This window comes from Mya arenaria, chromosome 7, assembly GCF_026914265.1.
Source record: "Mya arenaria isolate MELC-2E11 chromosome 7, ASM2691426v1".
Lineage (NCBI taxonomy): Eukaryota > Metazoa > Mollusca > Bivalvia > Myida > Myidae > Mya > Mya arenaria.
The window spans coordinates 71,009,856-71,036,848 of record NC_069128.1 but is presented as its reverse complement, the minus strand read 5'-3'; the positions used below and the strand labels follow the sequence as shown (position 1 = coordinate 71,036,848).

Sequence of the window (26,993 nt, the reverse complement as noted above, 5' to 3'; positions counted from 1 at the left end):
CTTTATCGTTCTGATTGCGAGTAGAACTGATATCGTTGTTTGTCCAAGGTCCGAATACTTGAGGATTAGGGGCAGTTATTCTATAGTACAGGGATAGGCTGATAGTCAATTATAGACTCGACACTTAAACATTGTAGATACATGATAGAAGAAGTCGGAAATATGATAACAATTTTTTGGCTCATTGAGCTTTTTCCGACATGAACATCCATAACATATCACAACATAACAATGAGCTTGTGACCTGGAAATTAAAACATATAGTTTTAAATAGGTACAAATATTGGAACAAGTATTCACAAAAGCCTTTTCTTAATATGTTCATGCATACAATTACAAAAATTAAGATGGATTAAAGCACTAAAAACAGTGATAGCATTTCCCTGCTGTACAAAAAATACACACGCACACGATTCCGCTAAACCAAGCGATAAAACAGGAGTCAGTCGAAATATGCTGTCGTCGGTTGATTTGTTCACTGATAACAATGATTTGATCGATATCAACGCGCTTTATGATTTACAGCGGAGCGGTATTGAGTGAATACAGATGTACCTTCACGAAAATCTTCATTTCTTTATTAACAAAAATCTCGTTTTTATCAAAATATACACCGATATAAAGCTGAAGAAATTACCTTTAATTTGATAACAAAAACCATCATAAGAAAAAATGGCATTGAAACGTTCGGCGAGTTAACACTGCCGTAAAATGAAAATCGTCAATAAATGTATGTATGTGTATTTCTTAAGACCTTGCGGTCAAGGATAACCCGTGAAAGTGCAAGCACTTATTTCCAACGGGGCCCTTTGTTTTTGCAGAGAGGACAGCACGCTGAAGAGACAGTGGCGGGATACAAGGAAGTCCGGGTGTGATACCCTAGCTTTTTTTTTTCGAAGAGACCCCTCGGTTCTTTTACGTGCTCGGTGTAAAGCACCGATACACGGGGTACAAATTACCTGGGTTAAACCAGTACTGAGTACACCACTTTTCCAAGCACTACCCTTTAAATGCCTAGCGCCAGGCAAGGGAGCTACTTGTACCAATTTTTAACGTATTTTGGTATGACGCGGCCAGGGATCGAACCCACGACCTCCAGCTCCGTAGTCGGACGCTTAACCACTAGGCCACGGAGACGGTAAAATGACCGCCAGCGCAAGTTTAAAAAAGTTATTAGTGGATTTCTATTCTCATACAGTTGATTTCACTTCGATTTCTAATCAATTTTCGAAAAATTGCTATAACTTTTTCATTTTTGATCAATTTCAATAAAATTTGAAATATAAACTCTTTATGAATCATATTCCAATATGTATACAATAACTTTTATTTATTAATTAAAATGAATCTGTTCTGAGTGGATTTCACTTTTCGAGTGGATTTCACGTACCGGCCGATTTGGTATGTGGCCGATTTGGTATGTGGCCGATTTGTCTCGCCCCCGGAAAGAGTTACGCACCATTTCGGAACTGCCATTTTAAATATTTGAGGAAGTTGAGAAATAGCCAGCGATTCATTATTTTAAGTTTTTGTGGTAAAAACTAATATTTCTAATCTATTGGCACTAGTTAGTTTAAATGTTTGCTTCACAATATTATGTAACGTGTGTTGTCGAAATTTTATCATTTTTGTGTAGAATTTTGGTCAGAAAGTGGATTGTAATGTATCCCGGAACAACGGGTTTTCGAACGCCTAAGGATTATTTACATTTTAATCATAAATAAATGATAATGAAAAATAAATGTTTGTGTGTTCCATTTAAAGCAATAATTCATCTTTCAAAAAACAAAAAAATAAAATCTGTTTCAATCGTCTGTTGTTCGCCTCTGTTGTTTACATTTTGAATCCAAAATGGCGGCTGTCACATGTTGTATTTGACCTAGATACAACATGCTTTCGACCATGACCTTTAACTATACTTCGCAACAAAAGTTTGTGCATAATATTTTATATTTTAATTTGTATAACTTGTTTAAACTGTTTAATGTATTTTGTTTTTAAAAAAAAAGTAATTAAATATATACATGTTTGCCATACAGTCACTTTTTAGTTACAGTACACCCAACGAGTTAGACCCACTTTCCATTTCCCTCCGCGGATTTTTGCTATCGCGGCCAACACAATGATTTTATCGACTGTCCGCGTTCCTCGGAGTTCAAATTTAAGGCCCTCGGAGGGTGATCAGTCGACCGAAGAATAACGAACTCAGCGTTCCTTGGAGGGGTTAACTCCGCGAAACTCTGTGGACACTAGATAAGAATCTACGCTAAAGTTATATTTGTTTTCAACCGATTACGACGGCTCCAGTAAATTGCTATTATTCTTTTTCCTCTGCCCATTTTGCATGAAGTTGGCTTACCACAAGAATGCAGTCGTATTTCACTTGCTGCACATGCATCTTATAAACATGTTTTTGCTAATGACTGATAAACACATTTCTTCCGAGAAATTCTAGGTTACACATTTTCGGAAAATCAGAAGGTCAAACACGTGTTCAAAGTTCACAGCGCATGGTTTTGAAGGCCTTCTTGTCTCATTTTCTGTGGAAAATTCCATGAAACGTCATAGCTATCAGGGCTTTTTCACCAAATATTGTGAAGAGGCCTAGCCTTTTCATTTTGGGAAATTTAAACGTGTGAAATTCTGCAAATTGGGAAATTTAAATGCGTAAACATCTCTAAATGGGAAATTTTTGAAGAAAGATCTTCCTTTTTGGGAAAAATATCTGGGAATTGTGAAAAAAATATCTGGAAATTGGGAAAATATGCCATTTTTTCCAATTGTGAAGTAGCCTAGTTTCGGCCCCTAGCAAAGAAGGTGAAAAAGCCCTGGCTATTTTTAACCACCAATTATAAATAGTATATTCTACATTGTAATGGTCACGCGCTTGACATCAGAGGTCATGGTTCAGAATCGTGTTAATAGTCTGCTGCTTTATGATGCAATAACTTAGTGGATATACTTAAATGATTCAATGTTTATAATTCAAGACAATATTCAATTGGCATTTACGGACATAAATACAAATTAAACGTTGGTTCATGTAAAAATCTTTTACGCTTAACAATTTGCATAAGCATAAAAATAAATAACTTCTATTATAAAACAAGAATGATTTCTTGCTTATCTGATTCAACTCGGAGTTCCGCCGCGGGATCATGAAATCGGACGAATCGGATTCAACGCTATCGTTCATATTAAACTCGGCGGTAAACCAGCAACTCGGAGGAACTCAGGGGGATTTTAGCGAGGGCAACAGTTTTACCCTCGGAGGAAACCCGCGATCAACGACTTTATCCCTCGGAGTGATCGAGGAAAGTGGGTCTAACTTGTTGAGTGTACTGTACTTGTCACCACAAGAGAGGCAAAGGAATGCATCATCCCTTCTAATGGCTTTCACATGAGTACAAAATGATAAATTCACCCATCATGAACCCTGTTATCACTGGTCCGCGAGTGAACTCTGAATGAGCCTTATATGACCTGCTTAGGCTGCAATATGTATAATTTTATTGTAACTGAGCGCCCAAATGCAATTCAAAATAGTTACCTGTAGATAAATTTCATTCATTTTAGAATAAGCGACATACCATTTTTGATGCGCTTTTAATGTTGTGCACTATACTTAGAAAACAATAGGGCATAGGTTTTAGGCTTTGGTACATACATGCCATATTTTCTGGAGACCATTCAGGGGGATTTGTTCAAATGTCTGAAAATTCAGGGGGATTTTGGGAGTATTCAGGGGGATTTTTTAGTAGATCTAATTCGGCAAAATTTCAAAGTATTTTAAGACGCAAGTACGAAAAAACAAATTGCCATAATTTTGAAAGGCTCCCGAGGGGATTATGTCCAGAATTTAAGACCAGGAGATTTTCATCATCGCCATGTAGCATTACGGGCATGACACACGTGCCAATTCACCTTGTTTACCCCTATTTCCAGCACTTCATCTATATTTTTATGAGACACAGCCATATTGCATAAGAAAAGCACTCACTTGCAAAATAGAATACTTCACACAGAAAAATATGTTTCAGAGACAATTTAATGGGCTTACCTTCCTCTAAAATTGGATATAAAATCTGCTGCTTACATGTTGTATGATCATAAATGATTACTTTCAGACTAACAGAGAGAATGGAATGAATTATCCATATTTTTCATTTCAATTACCAAATAGTCAGATTTGTTTGCTTCTGATAAAAAGCAAATGCATAATTTATTGTTTAAGTTCATAAACATATCTTCTTTTGGCATTTATCAAAAAATAAAAACATCACCACCATAATAAATAAATAAAAATAATTTCATCCGAATTGTCTACTTTCAGTTTCTCTTCTGGAAGTTCTGTTATTTTCCGATATTTGCGATGAAGATCAATGGCGTGTATGTAAACATATTAGTGAGGCATAACAAAGAACAGCATTGTCTATTAGTTATTTTAATCCCTTTCTTTACTGAATAATTTACTGTCACCTTTAAATTATTAATCCTTTTGATGACAATGACACATGCAAACAAAAACAACACGATTTTAAAGAAGTATTTTACATGTGAAACCATTTTAAACGAAGGGTCTAATTTGGCATTAATTAAAAATGACAAATTGGTGTTGTTTCAGGTATAACTTAAGTTTTTTAGCTCCACTGGCCGAAGGCTTATGTCGTCACAGATTGTCCGTCGTGAGTGCGTGCGTGCGTGCGTGCGTAAACTTTTACTTTAAACGACATCTCCTCTGAAACTGATAAGCGGATTTTGACAAAACTTCACAGGAATGTTCCTTTGGTGGTCCTTTACCAAAATTGCTCAAATGGTTCCGGTCCATTGCACAATATGGCCGCCAGAGCTAAAAATAGCAAAATCTTTAAACGACATCTCCTCTGAAACGGTTCGGCAGATTTTGATGAAACTTGACAGTAATGTTCCTTGGGTGGTCCTTTATTAAAATTGCTCAAATGGTTCTGGTCCATTGCACAATATGGCCGCCACAGCTAAAAATAGCAAAATCTTTAAACGACATCTCCTCTGAAACGGATTGGCAGATTTTGATGAAACTTGACAGAATTGTTCCTTGGGTGGTCCTTAACCAAAATTGCTCAAATGGTTCCGGTCCGCTGCACAACATGGCTGCCAGGGCAAAAAAATAGAAAAACCTTTAAAGAACATCTTCTCAGAAACCTATGATCAGATTTTGATGAAACTTAACAGAAATGTTCCTTGGATGGTCCTTTATCAAATTTGCTTCAATGGTTTCGGTCCACTGCACAAGATGGCCTCCAGAGGTAAAAATAGAAAAACCTTTAAACGACTTCTCCTCAGAAACCGATGATCGTATTGCAATGAAACTTGACAGAAATGTTACTTGGGTAGTCCTTAACCAAAATAGCCCAAACAGTTCTGGTCTGCTGCACAACATGGGCACCAGAGCTAAGAATAGAAAAAAACGTTAAACTACATCTTCTCAGAAACCGATTATCAGATTTTGATGAAACTTTACATAAATGTTCATCGGGATGCCCTTTAACCAAAATTGCCCAAATGGTTCCGGTCCGCTGCACAACATGGCTGCGAGAGTTAAAAATAGAAAAACCTTTAAGGACTTCTCGTCCGCAGTCTTCACGAAAAACATTTTAACCTACTAGCCAGTTGGACTAGCATAATGGCATATTTTACTAGTCCGAATGACAATCTAGTAGTCCGACTATTTTGCCACATTATAAAACTGTATGCTTGAGGTAAATACCTATTTCAATTGAGCAGCTTGCAGTTTGAGTAAACATTTCTTTATTATGATGCTCATGCAGTGATAGGGAGTGACATCCTTCTGTTGGGAATAGTGCTCCTTGTTTTTCAGAACCTATGGGTACTATGTAAAAACAAAAGGCATCTTGCTTGAATAGACTGTAATAATATCAACATGGTTAGAAAAGAAATGCCATGCTTTAATAGCTTTGATTACATTTTACTACTGAATTACCTCCCTTTAATAGAAAAAAAAATAATGTCTTAATTTTTCACGTATAGCATCTTTAAATAATTTTTAAACAATAATAATTTATGAGTAAACATATAAGCATAAAGTTCTCACAAAAAGATCAATTTAAAAACCTTACATTTATACATAGGAAAGTATATATAGACTGAACATTAATTTTCGTTTAAGTGACATTCTGAAAGTTTATGAAACAGCTATTTTTAGTAACTTAAATGGCCGAAAAGTGTAAGTAAAATTGATGATTGTATTTCTATGAAACTTGACGAAAATGTTCGTTAGGTGGTCTTTGCTTGAACCTTTTGGCTAGTGGAGCACAGGCACTGATGTGCCTCTTGTTTTAAAACTACCATTCCCATTCTTTTTCAAATGAAGTTTTCTAACAGTTCTACTGTTATGGTTAACAATTGGAGCTTATTTTTACCGGAAGTGATGCAAAATAGAAGTGTTTTACCCATTTTCAGGAGGCGGTCGAAAATAGGTTGGGGTCGAAAATAGGTTGTTCCGGGATATGCGGTCCGTAGTTGTGGTTTCAAAAAAGTTTTACCTTATATGTTTATAACTTGCTATTATTATTTTTTACATTTATGCGACATTAAACGATTAATTTTCTGGAAATTCAAATCTCACAAAAATAAGATTATATCTTCATTTCAAAGTGGCATCGTATGATGGCTACATCACATGGGCTCAAGGGGTCACGGACATTACGGACCATGGACATTACGGACCAGACATTATGGCCCGGATTTAGGGACATTACGGGCCATATTTAGGGACGTTACAGACCATCTTCAGAAACTTACGGACCATGATTTATAATGTTATTAACATTTTTTTTTAATTTATTCACTCCTTGGTCTTTAATTTATTAATAAATACTTGAATATGAGTTTGGAACATTTTGAAATGACATTTAGAACCTGGCAATGCTTATCGCATATGTTAAGATTATTTTTTAGCGTGTTAAAATCATAGGTACCATGGTATGCATTCCGACAGCTACACTCGACTGAATACGACATCGGGAAAGTAAACAAATAAAAATATGTGACAAATTTAAATTAACCCTTGAGCCACTTAGACCAGCATAAGCTGTTCTCGATATAGCCTATTCACAATGCTGAGCGCAGAATATGTCAATCTTGATAGTGACCTTGTTTATTTGTCAGGTCACATGTTATTTGTCTGTAAATCGACGAGACTTTCGGTTACAAAGCAGGTTGTTGTGGTTTATGAATAGTATGTAAATTAATGCATGAAATAACTGCGCATGTTTTAGTTGTCCACGATATAAAAAGATTGAATTGTGCAGTGATCTAAAACAGAAGTTTAGTCGAAAACAATACGGAACCTGCCTTGGATGTTGAAAATTGGATGACCATTTTCCGACCGTAATGCCTTTTGCTGGTGGTTGAACACAAAATGTGGATTTAGATGCATAATCCTATTGATTTTATGAACTTGTTTATCAACCAGGATGTCTTTCAAGTTATGTGTGATGAGACAAATCTTTATGCCAGGAATCACTTAGAAAATCAGTTACTTCGTACGCACGGTCGGATGCGTAAATGGAAGGAAGTTGCCTTGGCAGAGATGAAGGTCTTCATCGCTCTGGTCATTGCTATGAGACTTGTTTATAAGTCTGACTTTGAGGACTACTGAACAACAGACTGTGTCAATGAGGTCCTATTCTTCTCCAGATGTATGTCAAGGGACAGGTGTGTTATATTTGGCATATGTCAGACATTATTTGTTTACACTAAAAAAGGTGACACTTGTCAAAAATGATAAACTGACAACTTGTCAAGTATGTGGTTACTTTCGACATTTATAATTAATTGATTGATTATTTTTCTATAAAATAGAGTGTAATTGATAAAATAGAAAGTAATTGATAAACAAACATTTCAAACACTTTTTCTGTCTAGTTGCATAGTATCTGAGTGTAAAAAATAAATACACAGCTAGGTACGGCCCACAGGAATGGATGCCTATCTGAAAGAATGTATGTACAATATATAGAGGCAGATATTTATACTACCGGTAGTTTGTTTTAAATGCATAATGTTATCTATTTGCAGGTTCCTGAATATCCTGTCCAACTTCCATGTATCAAATCGTAAAGACCAAACTGATAAGCTGAGGTGGACCCAACCCATGGTCATTTAGACCATGCAGCGTTTCTCAGAAGTATACACCCTAGGGGAGAACCTGAGCTTTGATGAGGTCACTTGTCCATGGAAGGGTCAAGGTATACAACAAGAACATGCCATACATGGTTGGAGTGGAACTGTACACCGTGTATGAAGAAGGAAGCGGGTACTGCTTAGGCTACGACATTTATGCCGTTTGCCTACTGCAAGAAAATCTTCATGCCCCAGCCTTCTATGAAGACTTGAATGGTGATATTCAGCTCCTAAACAAGACAACTTGTATGGTAATGAACTTGAGGCCAAGGTGTGACCTCTTGCACAAGGGTCATAAAGTTTACATGGATAACTATTATAGCTCACCTGAACTCTTTGATGAGTTGGAGAGTAGTGAAAGGTATGCATGTGGGACTCTTCGGGTCAACAGAGTAGGTGTGCCCTTGGCAGTAAAATACAAAAAGAAACTGGAAGTAGTGTGAAGGAGAAAAGACAATCTTTTACCCATGCGCTATAAAGACAAGTGAGATGTCACAATGCTGACTAACTTGCCTTAGAGATTGTGTGTAACCTCTCTTATATCCTACAGAATGCCTCAGTTGATAGAAAAGTCTTTTCTATTTTTAGAACCTATTCTAAGAACTGAAATGTTTACGTTTTTACAGATATTTTGCTTAAATTTAGAAAGATGACGTTTTGTGACTTTGCTTCTTTTAAAAGATTTTGATTGTTCATGAAAGACTAAAAGAAAGGATGCTTTCAACACCTGGTGGTTACTGGTATAGAGCTATAATGAATGTGAAATAAAAAGGTTCAAATATTGGTATATTTTTTCAGTTTCAACGTGCTTCTGAAACAGTGTTTTTTTGACATCTGGGAAAATACAAAATCAGGTCAAAATAGCACATATATATATTATATATATAATAATATTTTTTACATTTAGATTTTTGAATATTTTTTTGACATAAATTTTATTGAAAAGAACTTTTTTATTTGTTTCACATATATCTTACATATTCACATTGTTTTATCTTTCAGATCTGTCTAAAGTAGCTTATCCTTGACAATCAACCTACCACTACCGCTACACATATTCTATCCAGCTTTGAAAGAAAGGTAAACAACAAAAAAGCATTGATCATAAATTTCCTACTGAATAAAAACCATAAAATGAATTATGCACCAGTCAATTGTAAACACGGCCGCCCCAGGTCCGGGGAATAGTGGGGACTTTGACTTTCGGTCCAGCCAACCCCGGCTAAAATCCCCGGACGAATAGATGGAAAAATCCATGCCTATTGCCCCCGCACTCCAGGGACCCAAGGTAAGGCCCATTCCCCTCTAAATTTAAAGCGAAGACAAAACCACCGCAATTACCTGGCACTGCGGGGCCACCTGAAAGGTAAAAACATGACCCATTTCCCCGGCTAACCACGGTATGCCCCTAGACCGGGGGGGGGGGAGTTACAATTGACTGGTGCATTATATTGCCACATGTCTCTGACAGATTTCTCAAGTTTTGACAGCAAATACTATATAAGGCTTCTTACTGAGAAATTAATAAAAAGAAAAGAAAGGTGATTGAAAAAATTACACTGTACTGTAATACTAGAATTAATCACATGCTTCTCGGTGTTTTCAACATTTGTTTATGCATTAAATGTGATTAACATTTATTTTTTGAAAATGACATGAAGCATCAATTTCTCCATTTTTGAATTTCTTGTAGGTGTCCTGTCAACCTCTGCTTTCAAACTTTTCTTCATCAGAAGTTTCTGTTATGCAGTCTCTTGAGTTCTCTTCCTCAGTTGACTATTCAGGTAAGTGTATTTGGCTTACCTCAAATTGCAATGTGATATCAAGTTTGTATGTAGTTCTTTCCACATAAATCTGCATATAGGCTGATACCGTTTGATTTTGATATCTGTAGAAATATCGTAAAGAAATGGCATTAAATCGCCAATACATTTGTATCCTTGGCATCATGTTTCATGAAAAATTTATCAAAGAAACCATAAAATGTGCGGTATATGAAGGGTGAAAGTGGTCTAGTGGTATAGGTGGCTGCCTCTCACCCAAGAGGTTGTGGGTTTGATTTCCGCCCGTGATAATTTCTCACGGCATTGACAGTACTGGTTTCTACCCAGGAAACGGACACAAGCATGATTCTGAAAGCTGGCAGCTTTTGCCACAATCAACCTTTAAGACATTAATACAAACTTCTAAAATTTTATGAATAATAGAGACTTACATTTTGATTGTCTGCAGCCCTATTCATAAATAAAAACAAACTTTCAATAAATTTGTTTGTAATCGAGCCATTGAAGAACTTCATAAACAAAAGTTGTTCAAACATTGCCATAGTGTAATTATATCGTGAATGAACACATTGAAATTGTAAGCATGTAACTGAAAATAACAATCATTTCATTAGGCCAAACAAAAAGATACCTGTGTTTCCGATTACCTGCTGAAAAAAATGTAAAAATAAATAAAATTTGTCCTGATTGTTAGTTTATATATATATAAACTAACAATCAGCACAATTTTACAAATTTTATTCATTTTTTCATATTTTTTTTAAGGCCAGCAAATAGGCATGAAAATAATAGGGTCGATCTGGGTTACCTGAAACACAGGTATTTTTTGTCTGGCCTTGGTGGAGCATCTGTGATGATATTGAACTGGTATGTTAATGACTTATAAAAAGCTTGTTTCAAAATCTTTCCAACTACATTTCTTTTATAGGAATTTAATATGGAAGGCAAGCTGAAAATTTTGAAGTATGGATACCCAGAGCGACCTAAATGGAGGCAGAATAATGCTTGTCCTACAGTTTCTGAAATGCTAACAGACATTCTAAGCTATTTAGAACGGTTTAACATATTAAAAGATCATGCTAAGGGCATCCGTCAGAAGTTAGTGGATCTTCGTAGTAAGATCAAGACCGCTAATAGGGATTTGCTGCTTAAGTATTTAGTAAACGTGCAGCAGGAGGAAGATATTGGTGTGAAAGATGAAGGAAAAACACTCGAGATTTTAAAACCCCTCTATAAAACAATTTGTGAATTTGAAATACCATTCTGCGATTATGATGATTTGTTTTTTGATAACTCTGACACTGAAAGCATGGAAATGAATTCTGACACTGAAAGCATGGAAATGAATATTGAAACAGAAGAATACTCGCCACCTATTTTAGGGCCTTTTCAAAGCTTAGAGGATGATCATACATCTAATGCTGAAGAGGAAGGTTTGAAAAAAAGAGTAGCTGAAACAGAAAACTTGTGTAAGGCTTTTGGAGAGATAGCTTCTGAAATAAATGAAACCAAACACCAAACAACTAAACAGGAATTTGAATCTGATATCGGTTTGTTTCAAAGGGAAATGTTAGAAGGATTACATAGACTTTTGATGGATGGGGTAATGGGCGAACACACAACATTACCTGGACACTATAGCACTCAGAGACGCATAACCAGACATCATGGTGAAGGTCATGAATATCCACAATTTCAAACTGAATCCATTGCAGAAAAAACTGTACAATACTTAGTTGATAGATACAACTCCATGCGTGATGAAATACAAAAGGCAAATATTTCTGAAGAAGAACGTCTTAAAATGTTATTCAAATGTGCAAGTAGTTTTCTGTTTACATTCCTACAGCTTCATCCTTTTGCAGATGGCAATGGTCGTCTTGCGAGACTTTTGGCAAGCTACAGCATGTTGTCATTTTCACGATTTATGACACCAATATACAATGTGTTCAGTAAATCTTCTGAGAAGGACTACATAGATGCTCTGGTTAAAGCCAGGCAAAATCTTGACCCATATCCTCTTATCACAGACCAAAATACTGGTTTCATGTTAGTAAATTCTTTACTCCAGCAAGAACCAAGTGACCTGTTTGCAATGCTTGTAGAGTCAAACTGGTCTATGTGGCGTCAGTTTCTTATAAGACTTGGGGATGAAAGTGTAGAGTTGTTCGAATGGGAAAAGCGCCCTGATTACATGTAAACATTGAGGATGTATCTGTATCCCACAGACAATACAGGATTTATGACACGGTGTAAAGATGTTAATATCTATTGATATTGTAAATTTGCATCAATTGGTGTGTTTCATGGTGCACTTTCATTGACAGTTTTGATTTTTTTAAATATCTCAGAATCAGCTATTTTGGCACCAATGCCTTCAATTCAGTCATGTAAGATACCGGTAGCTCACAGTAAAACTATCTTAATTGTTTGGAACACTGACATCAATTTTGTATCTTTAATATTAAAAACAGTGATTTTATCTTTTATCTTTCAGTAGTCTTATATTTCTTATTTCCACACAAACCTGCAAAAAATTGCTCATTCCAAGGCAAAAAAGTGTTGTTGAAACGATCAGTCTGTGAGAGCGCAGCTTTAAACATTTTATGAAAAACTGACTGAAGACCCTAAATGATCGAAGAAAAGTTTAGTTATTTTGAAATGTTTTACTTTCATGTTTAATAACAGTCTCAGTATGAATGTTCTTTATAAGTCAAAATTTTAATAAAGTGTATTTCAATATTTACAAAGTGAAACCTGGTTATTAGAATGACGGGACGTCGTTGTTCGAGCGGGCGGCCGGGCAGCGCAAAACTCACCTATGAAACTGAGTAACTTAAGTAAGGGTTAAGATATCTTGCCCAAACATGGTCTATAGGAAGAGTTTATGGATACCTTTCATGGGATTGCATTTGGGGTCCCTAGGGTCAAGGTCACTGTTACTAAAAATAGAAAAACGGTTGAGAATGAATAACTTTAGTTAGAGTTGACATATCTTGACCAACATGGTCTATAGAAAGAGTTTATGGATACCTTTTATGGGATTGCATTTGGGGTCCCTAGGGTCAAGGTCGCTGTTACTAAAAATAGAAAAACGGTTGAAACTGAATAACTTTAGTTAGGGTTGACATATCTTGACCAACATGGTCTATAGAAAGAGTTTATGGATACCTTTTATGGGATTGCGTTTGGGGTCCCTAGGGTCAAGGTCGCTGTTACTAAAAATAGAAAAACGGTTGAAAATGAATAACTTTAGTTAGGGTTGACATATCTTGACCAACATGGTCTGTAGAAAGAGTTTATGGATACCTTTAATGGGATTGCGTTTGGGATCCCTAGGGTCAAGGTCACTATTACTAAAAATAGATAAACAGTTGAAACTGAATAACTTTAGTTAGGGTTGACATATCTTGACCAAACTTGGTCTCTAGGAACAGTGTATGGATACCTTTCATGGGATTGTGTTTGGGGTCCCTAGGGTCAAGGTCACTGTTATTAAAAAAAGAAAAACGGTTGAAACTAAATAACTTTAGTTAGGGTTGACATATCTTGACCCAACTTGGTCTGTAGGAAGAGTTTATGGATACCTTTAATGGGATTGCGTTTGGGATCCCTAGGGTCAAGGTTACTGTTACTAAAAAGTAGAAAACGGTTGAATCTGAATAACTTTAGTAAGGCTTGACATATCTTGACCAAACTTGGTCTATAGGAAGAGTTTAAGGATACCTTTCATGGAATTGCGCTTGGGGTCCCTAGCGTCAAGGTCAAGGTCACTTTTACTAAAAATAGAAAAATGGTTGAAACTGAATAACTTTAGTTAGGGTCAACATATCTTGACCAAACTTGGTATAAATGATGAGTTTATGGAGACCTGTCATGGGATTGTGTTTTGGGTCCCTAGGATCAAGGTCACTGTTACTAAAAATAGAAGAATGGTTGAAACTGAATAACTTTAGTTAGGGTTGACATATCTTGACCTAACATGGTCTATAGAAAGAGTTTATGGATACCTTTCATGGGATTGCGTTTGGGATACCTAGGGTCAAGGTCAAGGTCACTGTTACTAAAAATAGAAAAATGGTTGAAACTGAATAACTTTAGTTAGGGTCAAGATATCTTGACCAAACTTGGTATAAATGATGAGTTTATGGAGACCTGTTATGGGATTGTGTTTGGGGTCCCTAGGATCAAGGTCACTGTTACTTAAAATAGTAGAATGGTTGAAACTAAATAACTTTAGTCAGAGTTCACATGTCTTGACCAAACTTGGGTCTATAGGAAGAGTTTATGGATACCTTTCATGGGATTGCGTTTGGGGTGCCTAGAGTCAAGGCCAAGGTTACTATTAAAAATAGAAAAACGGTTGAAACTGAATAACTTAAGTTAGGGTTGACAAATCTTGACCTTACTTGGTTTAAAGGAAGAGTTTATGGATACCTTTTATTTGATTGCGTTTGGGGTCCCTATGGTCAAGATCACTGTTACTAAAATAGAAAAACAGACACAGGATGAAGTTTGTCTGTCAATCATTGAAAACCTGGTTTCGTGGCATTGCGGCGTTTCTTGTTTCTTTCTCTTTTCAGTAGCTTACATTTTTTAGCGTCCATTGTTCGTAGTCCGGCATCAAAATTGCTAATTAACATCTTAACTGCTTTGACAATTTTGATGAAACTTTATTGGAATGTTCCTTTGTTGGTGCTCTTTCAAAATTGTTCAAAGAAATGAACTCTATGAAGGACTCTGGTTGCCATGGTTACCTTAAGGAAAAACTACAAAACTTCTTGACAAATACCATGAGGCCTACAGATTAGATATTTGTCTGGTGGTTTTCTACCAAGTTGATTCATATTAGTCCCCTGGGGTCAAAATTGGCCTCACCCTGTTGGTCACAAGTTCACTATCAACATATTTTGTTTAAATCTGATACTTCAAGATTCTCGAAGCAAGGGCAGCAAGTCTTGCTACATTGTCTCGTATACTGTTGAAGATTGAAATTTTTAGATACAGGGAAATATATTTTATACTTTTAATGATTTTTCAGCATACTCTCTTCTAACATATTTTTTTTGATAGGTTAAAGTAATTATTATTTCCCCATTTGAAGAAGAGGGGGTATAGTGCTTTGCACATGTTGGTCCGTTGGTAGACCAAAGCTTGTCCAAGTGATAAATCGACAATTATTTGACCTAAAAGTTGGGCCTTTCTAACAGTAGATGACCCTGATTGTTTAAGGGGTCAAAGGTCAATGTCACAGTGACTTTTAATGGAAAATGGTAATCAAAGCTTGTACGAGTGCTAACTCAACAATGCCTGGACCTACGGTCATCAAACTTGACTTTGAGGCTTGGTCTGACCAGAAGATGACCCCTATTGATTTAAGGGGTCATCGGGTCAAAGGTTAAGGTCTGACGGTGACCTTGAATGCTAAAAGGTTGTCCGAGTGATAACTTGACCAAGCCTGCACCCGTGGCCCTCAAACGACTTGGAGGTTGGGCCTGACCAGGAGAAGACCCCTATTCATTTTAGGGTCAAAGGTCAAGGTCATAGTGACCTTGAACGCAAACTTGACAATTCCTGGACCTTCGTTTATCAAATTTGGGCCTTTATTGTTTATAGGGATCATCGTGTCAAGAATAAGGTCACAGTGACATTTGATGCGAAACGGTTCACAAAGGTTATTCTAGTGATAACTCAAGAATGCATAGACCTTTGGTCATCAAATGCTACATGGAGGCTGGCCTGGCCAGTAGATGACCCCTTTTGATATAAGAGGTCAAATGTCAAGGTAACCATGACCTTGAATGCGAAGAGGTTGTCCGAATGAGTACTCGACCATGCCTGCACCCATGACCCTCAATCTTGACTTGGAAGTTGTGCCTGACCAGTAGAATACCCCGATTAATTGTAGGGGTCATCAGGTCAAGGTTTCAGTGACCCTGAACGCAAAAACTTGACATTTAGTTTTGGAGTGCCCAGAGAATTACCACTATTGGATTTGAGTACATTTAGTCAAAGGTGAAAGTCACAACTCATATTTATGCCCCCTTTTGAAAAAAGTGGGGTATATTGTTTTGCACATGTCGGTCGGTCGGTCGGTCTGTCTGTCGGTCGGTCGGAATACCAAATGGTTTCCGATCAATAACTTGAGAACGCTTTGACCGAGGGACCTCATACTTGGTATGTGTATTGGTCATCACCAGCAGATGAACCCTATTGATTTTGAGGTCAGTGGGTCAAAGGTCAAGGTCAGTGTGACCTTTACATGAAAAACGGTTTCCGATCAATAACTTGAGAACGCTTTGACCCAGGAACCTCATACTTGGTAGGTGTATTGGTCATGACCAGCAGATGAACCCTATTGATTTTGAGGTCAGTGGGTCAAAGGTCAAGGTCAGTGTGACCTTAACATGAAAAACGGTTTCCGATCAATAACTTGAGAACGCTTTGACCCAGGGACCTCATACTAGGTAGGCTTATTGGTCATGACCAGCAGATGAACCCTATTGATTTTGAGGTCAGTGGGTCAAAGGTCAAGGTCAGTGTGACTGTAAGCTGAAAAAAGGTTTTCTGATTGTCCATATTTTATTTAAGTGTCCAAATCCTACTAACAATTTGGCTCCCAAGGGGGCATAAATGTTTCACTAACATCTCTTGTTGTCATTACAATTACTTAATATTTACTTATTCCCTGCTGCTAAGAGGATACATGTTTATCTGCAAATACAGTCATCATCTGAACATAATAAAAAAAACTGTACCTACTATCCTCGCACTGTGAATGGTCATAGTCTTAAAACTGCCTCAAAGGCAACCTATGACAAATCAGCTGTCATTTCGGTCCATGCATTTTCATTCAATTGTCCAAATATTTTTGACGCTCAGGGAGGGCATACTTTCTTTATTACTCAATAATGAATTCAATAATCAGACTTCCATTGAAGTACATTTAGACAATTGTAAGCTACAATTTTATAATTTGCGTGGATAGTAAATACATTTATACATAATAATTTATTGATGTATATTAAAGGAAACAATGTGTTTTGTTAGTTGGAAGCAGAGACATTGTTATTTGTGACAAATCGGTGTGTATATCTACCTTATCCTCAGAGATTAAGGGAATTTATTGATTCTTTTTAATGTTGCACTGTCCGGCGTTCGTGTGTCTGTTCTTAACACAATTGCTTGTGAACATCAATTTATGCCTTTCGGGTCAAAACTAGCCACGCCCCGAGTTTTTTTTTGTGGACTTATATAGGGAATTCTTGATTATCTTCTTGTCTGAAACCACTAGGCCCAGACCTTTAATAATTTGTAACAAGCATCACATAGTGGTCCTCTCCCTATATTGTGCTGCGTCTGCCCCTTGTGTAAGTATTGATGTTCCAGTTTGCTTCGAATGTGAAATCAGAAGAACCCACAAAAGAGCTTCTAAAAAGCCAGTTTTACTTAAATACGGCAGTGTGATTTTGACCCCAATAGTACCCATACGCACCCATGGCGGAAATGGTTTCAGCCCTCCAGTTGCCAGGTCAATCACGTCCCTGATGACCTTGACTGTGACTTTTGACCTGCTTTCTTATTGTTGAAGCTATAGTAATGAAGTTTGGACCATGAGTCGAGTCTTGAAATGAAATATCAATGATGTCCTTGGATGACCTTGACTGTATCCTTTTGACCTGTTTTTCTTGATTTTTGAGCTACAGCAATGCAATTTGGTCCATGTGTAGAGTATTGAAAACACATCAATGCTTTCCTCGGATGACCTTGACTGTGACCTTATGACATACTTTCTTGTTTTTTGAAGCTAAAGCAATGCAATTTGGACCTTGTGTACAGTTTGTTAAACATATATCGATGTTGTGCTTGGATGACCTTTTGACCTAATTTCCTAATATTTAAGCTACAGAAATGATATTTAAACTTTGTGTTGATTTTTGAAAACAAATATCAATGTCCTATGGTGACCTTTTCTGTGAACTTTTGACCTAGTTTCTTAACTTTAAAGCTACAGCAATTTTTTTTTGATCATGCGTACAGTTTTGTAAACATATACCAATGTTATCCTTTGATTACATTGAATGTGGCGGTTTGACCTACTTCGTTTATCTTTAAGCTGCAGCAATGAAATTTGGACCATGTGTGCTATTTTGAAAACAAATATCAATGCTATCCTTAATTTACCTTGACCGTGACCTTTTTACCTAAATCTACAGCAAAGAAATTTGCACCTTGCTTATAATTTTGAAAACAAATATAAATGTTGTGCATGGATGACTGTGTCTTTTTGACCTACTTTCTTATTTTTTAAGCTACAGCAATGGAATCTTAGTCATATGTAGAGTTTTGAAAACATATATCAATGCTGTCCTTGGATGAGATTCAATGTTGTCATTGGATGACATTGACTGTGATCTTTTGACCTACTTTCAGTTTTGAAAACAAATATCATTGTTATCCTCGTATGACCATAATTGTAACATTTTGACCTACTTTCTCATTTTTAAAGTTTCTGTTATGAAATTTCGGGCAGGTGTACAGTGTTGAAAACAAATATCAATATTGACATTGTCAGGTGACCTTTTGACCTACTTTTAATTTTTGAAACTAAGTTTTCAAATTTGGACCATATTTACAGCTTTGAGAACAAATATCAAGCTATATTGATTACAAAGGACAAACACTTTTACTCAGGTGAGCGAATCTTAAAATATAGAAAGATAGCAATGAGAGAAGTGCAGCGCACAAGAACAATAATTCTGCCCTTCAAACTTTAGTTATCTCCCCTGAAACTCCACTTATCTTATTTTTTTAGTTTTTGAATATTTGTGAACTTCAATTTGCGTTTTTTTTATTTCATTTCTTGAAATTAAGTTTAGACTTTAATTCGGAGACCTGCCTATATCTTTTATGTTATGTATGTTTCCACTACCTTACTATCACCTTAATTAAGTTATCTCCCTTAACCATTTTAAGCTCTACTATTTAAAGGATAGAGGCTTTACTACTCGCCCGTGCGTTTGTGTCGACGTCCAGTTAAAAATATATGAAAAATACTGTAAATGTAAAATACTATAATAAGTCAACCGAGTCAATGTGGAGTTGAACATTCTAGTACCAGATTTCAATGAAAATCAGTCTGTAAAACATCCCTGAAATAGTGTTAGATTTGCAAAATAAGTTCTTGTTTTATCATAAGTAAGAGTATGTGATATAATGCGAATACTAACAAGAATACACGGATATGAGAGGAAAAACTCAGAAATTAGGAAGATTTCTTGCAGTTCTGGTTTTGACCTCATTGGAACTAATTCTTTAAATAAGATACTAACGAGGAGGGAATTCAGTTACACAATCCTCCCTCCTGCCTGCACTGCTTTAGCAGTGAAATTAGCTAAATGGACGAGATATACACAGTAACATTGCATGTAAGATGGAAGAACATATAACCTATATCATTAGCGATTTATATATACATCAGAATTTTCGAACGTATATTGGCGTTCATACTCACTTCTTGGTAAGCTGGATCATTTTGCTCTGTATTGCTATGTCTTTGTGGGCAAGTTATCCGCACCTGCGTATGTAAGGCATATGCTTATGAACATTCTAATGGTTCTTATTTCCATAAAGTACTGTTACGGATAATTGGTATCAATATGTTCATTCGTAAATAATTTGTAAAACTCTGTGATTGGAATGGAAACAGTATTTCCTATACTATAATTGTGCTTACACTCTCTCGAAGTTGAAAGGCATAATAGAATAACACACTAGTATACAAGTTTAGTTGAATGTAAAAAATATCACATTTTGCTATGATGCCCGATTTCTGTTGCTCAAGGTAGACACCGAATCAATGGTGGTTAGGCTGAGTTGTGAGTGGCTAGTGAGTGAGTGGGCAGACGGGCGGGTGTTTGGACGGACAGGCGTGAGAGCGAGCATGCAAGTGTCATGCTATCATTCATATTCTCTTTTTGAACATCACATAGAAGGAATCATCGCTCAAACCGTTCAGCGCTATCAGTGCTTTGATTATAAGTATGACCGACATCGTTGTTCACACAGTGATTTGGAGGGAATGAGCTGAATTTGACCTTTACAAAATTTAGTGACATTTTACCTAAAAAACCTAACATATATTTTTTTTTTCTTCAGATTCATCAAAGGGGTCACTCATACCAACCATCTAGCATAAATAACTATGAATTACGGCACTTTTACAAAGTTAGAAAATCTCTAATGGTCTAAATTGGTTGGTGCTTGTTCGGGCCTTATCTTGTAAATTGCTTAAATGATTGAAATGAAACTTTAAAGATAGATGGATGGCAATGAGAAAAAGTGCACAAGAACCATAATCCTGCTTTGCAATTTGAGTAACCTCCATTTACCTGATACTTTAAAAAATGGGTACTTGTCCAGGTCACATCTTGGAAAATACTTAATTGATTGAATTGAAATGTCGAATGATGGCAAAAAGGGGATGTGCATTAGCAAACAACCATAATTTTTGAAAATCTGGCTTTGTCTGTGCTATATATCTTTAATGATCTTGGATATTCGTGAATTTCAATTGTTGCTTTTTTATTTAAATTCTTGAAAACTACTTTTTAAATTTTATTCTGATAGCTGCCCATATCTTCCAATGTTATGAATTCTCCCAACTGTGTATACTTATGCTACAACAACTTACCTTCTACCATATCGCGTTACAATTTCTTCCGGTTCTCCATTTGCTGTAGGAAGTACCAAGTGTGAAAGGCTGCCCATCCGGCCCTGCATACAAATGATTTTCACTGGATGTTGTTGGTGCGCTGACAGTCCCCTCTCTCCCCAGTTCTATTCCCCAGTTGTCTTGACCGGTGAAGTTTTTGGTTTTAAATCAACGATCATTGTAGCAGGTACCAAGTTCAGTATTTATTGTTCTCTCTGCACCTCCGCCTTCGGTGAAGCCAATCTTGCTTCCATTCTAATTTCTTACTGAGTTAGGTGTTTTGTTATTGTTCAAAAAAAAAATGATGCAACTATGTGATGTTTTCTTGATTGATTTCATGTGATATTTTGCGGATAACTTTTTGACAAGAAAATTGTTCAATATTGGTCTTCTGGTACATGTTCTGAGTGATTTTTTTTCATAAGGACGCATGCACTTATTCATTTTAAATTTTGCTATGAACAATATTTGCAGGAACACATGTGTGGTAAGGCATTTGCATTTATTCTTCTTATTTAGATTTGGCATGAGAAAGAAGAGGTTCAACCATGATGTTTCTTCCACATCTGCTTGTTACAAGCTTGTGGTGGCTGTTTGCCCTACATTGTCTGCCAATTAGGGGCGCTAGATTTTTAAAAAAAATTCGTTTCTTATTTGTGAAGAATAGTTTCTCTTACATTTAAGGAGCAAGTCACAATGCCGTCCACACCAAATGTGTTGGCAAAGCTTCTTCGACAGCTGATTATCATTGGGATGAACTATCAGGTAATGTTAAAACAAGTTCAGCACAAAGCATTAATTTATTTTTACCACAGCAAAAGAAAGTTCTTTTGAGAGAAAAGAAAATTTACCATGGTAGTCTGAGGGCAATACATTTGTTCTCTAGCTGCTGTTAGGAGTTTCAAGAGAAGCTGACTAATAACTTCAAGTAGGTAGGTCTCGATAATGTAATGGTCTTGGCTTGGTGCAAAAACGTTAGCATTGGCTGTAACTAAAATTAACATTGCAGATATTCAAGTTTGGTACACCCGTTGCCTTTTGCCAGAGGCAATATGTAAAGGTACATGTATTGCAAGGGGCATAACTCCTGCTCCGTCCTTTACTTAGAAATATTAGCTAAGTCTAAAACGCTCTTGTGAGATACATCAGCGATCAAACAAGACATTCCTCTGTAACACTTTGAAAAACTGTCTGCTTTTCTCTAATTATCCTGTAAGTATATAGTTGATATATTGTAGTGAAATGGTCAAGACATGACAAAGAACTACTGAGGGGACATTTTGGATCATGGATTGTCAGTAAGGAGGACAACAACAAGTGGTGTACCAAATTAGTAGTGCTACAACTTGAAAAGTATGGTCAGATATGGAGAGTTTTTATAGAAAGTAGAAGTTTTCAAATGTGCCGATTGTCATTTATTTAAACAATTTATCTGCATTCACATGCAAATTCCTCGTGAAAAAATGTAAAAAAACCCCATCTTGAACGTATTCAAGTTTTAAATATATATACATATACATACATATAAATACATTTATAATTTTATATATATACATGTTTGAGGGCCATTTAATAAAAAAAAACCGCAGACACTGTACATAAAGCATTTAAGATGGCAATAATTATAGTAATAAACATATCGCAGAAGTCATCTGAATCTCAAAGATAATTGAATCTTACGTGGTATTGTACATCAGTTAGATTCAATGCGTTTACCAAAAATATATCAATTTTATGTATGTTTTTGACAAATTCATTTTTTTCTTTCAATTGTATCATCTGATGTTTAGTCGCTTCAAAAAGATGAATCAACATCAACTGTGCAGATCGTTTTTGTTATAAAAAGTATGTTGCATATTTTAAAAGCTGAAATAACGTCGAAACTTCGTGTTTTTCAAGTTGCATTTGGGAGTATTTCACTTTGTTGGTGTCAAAAAGCAGGAAATTTCTGTATAAAGAGTCATATTGCATCATTCAAATAATATCTGGTGGAATTGCTGCATTTACATGAACTATTTAACAGAAAACTTCACAGAAATGACATGTTTATGAATATACTGTCGAACTCTGTTATCTCGATGTTACCATTTTGTTGGACTTCGAATATATTTGGTTCAGTAAGGCATGCGTTTTATGTTGGTTATATCGCATATTCGTTATCTCGAAATTTTCCCCGGGGTTCCAGCGACTTTCACATAGCGAATTTTGACTAGTAAAATGTTGTACCGTAACCATTCCGACGTCAACAGATTCTATCGCTCATTTATTGTTAAAACAATCATCTCATAAAAATTCCAAAATGTCAATGATTTTTTGTAGTATCTAAGAAAGAATGGCTAAATTATTATGACCACCAACGTTTTTGAAACATTGTCAACAACTAAATAACTTATAAGGTCTACATAGTTTTTGATTGGCCTTCGTATATAGTACGTTATAAGTAAATATATACTGGTCTTTTGGATGATGGATATATAAGATATAACATATGATGAGTACTGATAACCAACCAGTTTTTCCAATGGAAAACACTTGTTTTAAATTGGTAAATGTTTAAGAAACATTATTCCTTATGGAATTAATAACTTTGTTTCCTGCATATATGTTATTTTTTGTAGCAGAACTGTTAAATGGTTATGGTTTTTCTTTAATTTCAGGTAAGGAGCTGTTCATGAAGTATATTATGCAGTTTGAACCAGCATCAATAAGTCATCTTGAAGTGAAGGAACAGTACCTAAACGCTAGAGCAAAATTGTTCAATGAAAGAAAAAATGCTTGTTTATCATTACGCAATGATACATCACATGTACACCATAGCATTTTGAAAAGTTGATGTGTGTTAACTGCCTTATGTAAGCTCGACGAGTTAAGTTTGTATGATGTTGTATGGTTATGCAGTGGTAGGAATTAGCAGAAGCCCGCAAGCCCTATACTGTTTAAATGCTTTCCGAGCTTGCTCAAGTTCTGGATTTTATATAGCAGGCTTTTTAAAAAAAAATGATGCCAAGCAATAATATAAGAAATAGGGCTTGGTCATACAAAAGTCTAATTTCGATGACTGATTATGGGTGAAATAAATTTTCATTTTACACAAAAATTCAACAAATGTACTTTTTATTTTATGCTGAAAATGGATGGAAATGATATTTTTGGACGTAAAGTGCACCAAATTATATTTTGATGGTGTCTCAGGCCTGTGTGCGATGAAATATTTATTTGAACAAAATTTTCAAAACAGTGAAAAAAAGTGTTCATTATTTCATTGCACTGAAAACAATAAGGTGAGGATATGTATATATGTGTGTTTATGCCGGTGGCCTTCTATCGTGAACAAATATCATTCTGACAAAATACACATACATGTACAAGAAATTGTGTATTGCAAAGTTATCTGCAGAAAAGCAAGTACTTTTGCCGATAATAGAGATATTTTAACTTAGGCTTTACTATAAAGACGTTTAGAGATATGATATTGACATAACAGACTCTACTGTATGAATTTAGCAGTATTGAAAATCAGCACGACTTCTGCTAGACAATTTAGCATAAAACATCTATACTATATAGTAAGGGTGTTTAAATGTCTCAGATACATATTTCTTCGTCAAACCATTTACAAAACAGAAGACATGGAATTCGTCCTCAACAACATAGACATTGTTTTTAGAACACTAGGTGGATTATCTTTAACCCCTGTGTATAACCATATGCTGTTCCGTTTCTACTGCCAATTTGTGAATTGAGCATCTAAATTTACATGAAATTTTCATGAAATAAAATTGGAAATCCATTTTCTGATAATTTTCTACTTCAATAAGTAGCTTACAATGGTCATTTTGAGTTGAACTTTTTATATGATTTTGCCAATTCTGCCTTTGTTTATAAAAGTAGAATGAATTACAATGTTTATATCACCACTTCCGGTAAGATCCACATAAAACCAAAATCATATTGAAATAAAGTTTCCCTTACTTTTGACGCCCATGTACATTTTCCAGACGAGTAAAGTTATATAGACACAGTGGTTTTCGGCCACACTCACACAAGACCAAGGTTTTTTTTGCAATACTGAGTTTGTTCCCTTTCAAGCATTGAAGTCCATGCTTTTCTATAACTTGATAGTGAACACTTTAAATTATGTTGTGCATCTAATATCTGAAGAAAATATGATATGGTAGTGATATGCATAATGGATAAACAACATAATAGTGTCAATATTTATTTCGTGCTTTAAGCATCTGACATTGTACATATTCATAGTCATAAATGACTACCTTTTGCAAAGGATACCATCAATATAGAGGGACACAATCCAACAAATATGAGCATTAAGTCTATGACATTAGCAGAAAGCTATTTTGTTTCAGTGGTGCGAAATAACTGTTTATGTACTTGTAAACTAAAGGTTCTTTTCAATGATATTTGAAAACGCACTTTGAAGATTTTTTTTATTTTGAATTCCAAAACAAAGTGTGACAAATCATTGGAAATGTTAAGACTACGATGAAAAAACAGCTCGAACCCTTCTGGCAATATAAATTACTTGCTATCCATATTACATCTTTTTTTAATGGCGAGGTGACATTTAATTTTTCTTACATGTCTGTTTAACCGTTGAATATTTGTTTATGTTCGTCTTCATTGTATAATTATTGCATAAGGGACCATATACATCGTAACAGTTCTTCTGAGTCAATAAAGTTCAAGAGGCGGGTGGGGTTGAAAATCTAGATATTTATTTATTGTCTCCTTAAACAAAGTGTCTATCTTTGAAGCAAAATATTTTTGACAGCTTATGTAACTTTTTGTTTTTGCAAAAGGCTTGCGTGTCGTTGGCTTATTCATATTACCATGTAATGTTATCAATAGACGTTTAAATACTAGTAGCCGTAAGGCACTGAGTAAATCCAAAATGGCTGGAAGTTAAGCTTCTAAATGTCTCGACTGTTCCGGTGGGGGTTCCGTTTTTTTCAGATTTAATGATTTTTTCTGCAATTTTAATATCAAAAAGTTAAAATAAATCATAATGTTTTCTGAAACATTGCCAGGAAAACATATTTGTGTTGTCCAATGACGAAAAGTCCCTTAATTTACCTGAAAAAAGAATAAGTAATTCAAGCGGATATTTGTCGTTACGACTATGGGTTCAAGAAATTTGCCTCTTAGGAAACCCAAATAAGGAAGTTGGGCATGAAAATGCGCATTTTTATCGTAAAACATCAAACTTAGAATACCAGTATGTCTCTCAAAAACGTTTTTTTTTTTTTTCAATTTGTCTTAGTATTTTTCTTTCTTTTTTATATTTTTTTATTTCTTTTTTTCGCACACCGTCTTTTTTAACAAAAAAAGTTGGGCATGAAAATGCGCATTTTTATCGTAGAACTTCAAACTTAGAATACCAGTATGTCTCTCAAAAACGTTTTTTTTCAATTTGTCTTAGTATTTTTTTTTATTTTTTTTTTATTCTTTTGTTTCGCACACCGTCTTTTTTTAACAAAAAAGCATTACAATACAATATCGAACATAACTTTGTTGTTGCTTGTTACATTATAAACTTAACAACATGTGTTTGAAACTATCTAGTATATGTTTACTATAGTTAGTTCTGTATTGATATTGTTTTGTTTATAAGTGAATAAAAAAATAATAAGGAAGTTAGGTTGAAACAGCTATAAAACTGAATCTACATGGCATCAAAAAACTGTGAAAAACTACAGAAACAAGCTCAGTAGCCAAAAGTTTAAACATTAACCCCGATTAATGGCACAAATGTAAGTTCAATAAAGTACTGTTCAACAAACAAGATATTAGAAAGTAATAAAATAATGAAAAACCCTGAAATAACTGATGGAAAAGTAAACTGGCAGGTAACAATTGAATGGCCTGATATTTTTGTTCATATTTAATATTACACAATAACTGTGTAATATTTCACTATTACATTATGTTTATTATGTTGTCATAAAGCTCTAAAGCTTCTTCATTCCTATATAAATACACATTTCCGAGTAACTTATACAAATTTGCTTATATACTCAGTGCAGAATGAGTCAAAACATAGGCACTGTTGACTGTTGATTGTTTTTAGAAAAAAAATCATATATATATATATATATATATATATATATATATATATATATATATATATATATATATATATATATATATATATATAGCAAGGATATACTAAATTTTGTTTTTGTCAGATAATTTCAGTCTTCTGTACTTGTTTATCATCTAGCTTTAACATGATTTAAAGGTAACAACCACCTTGAGCAATTCTAATATAAGCCATAAATGTAACATAAACA

The 26,993-nt window shown here is 35.2% G+C and overlaps 1 protein-coding gene across 6 annotated transcripts; it reads left to right on the top strand.

The window, feature by feature from the left end:
• The first annotated feature begins 1,444 nt into the window (after window positions 1–1,444).
• LOC128240700 (uncharacterized) lies at window positions 1,445–12,710 on the top strand. Of its 6 annotated transcripts, none has more exons than XM_052957442.1 (6): window positions 1,492–1,534; window positions 7,519–7,716; window positions 8,080–9,038; window positions 9,187–9,264; window positions 9,878–9,968; window positions 10,897–12,710. In XM_052957442.1, the coding sequence occupies exon 6, from the start codon at window positions 10,906–10,908 to the stop codon at window positions 12,166–12,168; it is 1,263 nt and encodes a 420-aa protein (XP_052813402.1). In that variant the 5' UTR covers window positions 1,492–1,534; window positions 7,519–7,716; window positions 8,080–9,038; window positions 9,187–9,264; window positions 9,878–9,968; window positions 10,897–10,905; the 3' UTR covers window positions 12,169–12,710. The 6 variants fall into 6 exon arrangements, with proteins under 6 accessions (XP_052813400.1, XP_052813405.1, XP_052813402.1 ...); XM_052957443.1 differs by lacking the exon at window positions 1,492–1,534 and having other exon boundaries at window positions 5,965–7,716; window positions 8,080–8,668; window positions 8,983–9,038; XM_052957445.1 differs by lacking the exon at window positions 7,519–7,716 and having other exon boundaries at window positions 1,473–1,534; window positions 8,983–9,038.
• Window positions 12,711–26,993: the final 14,283 nt, after the last annotated feature.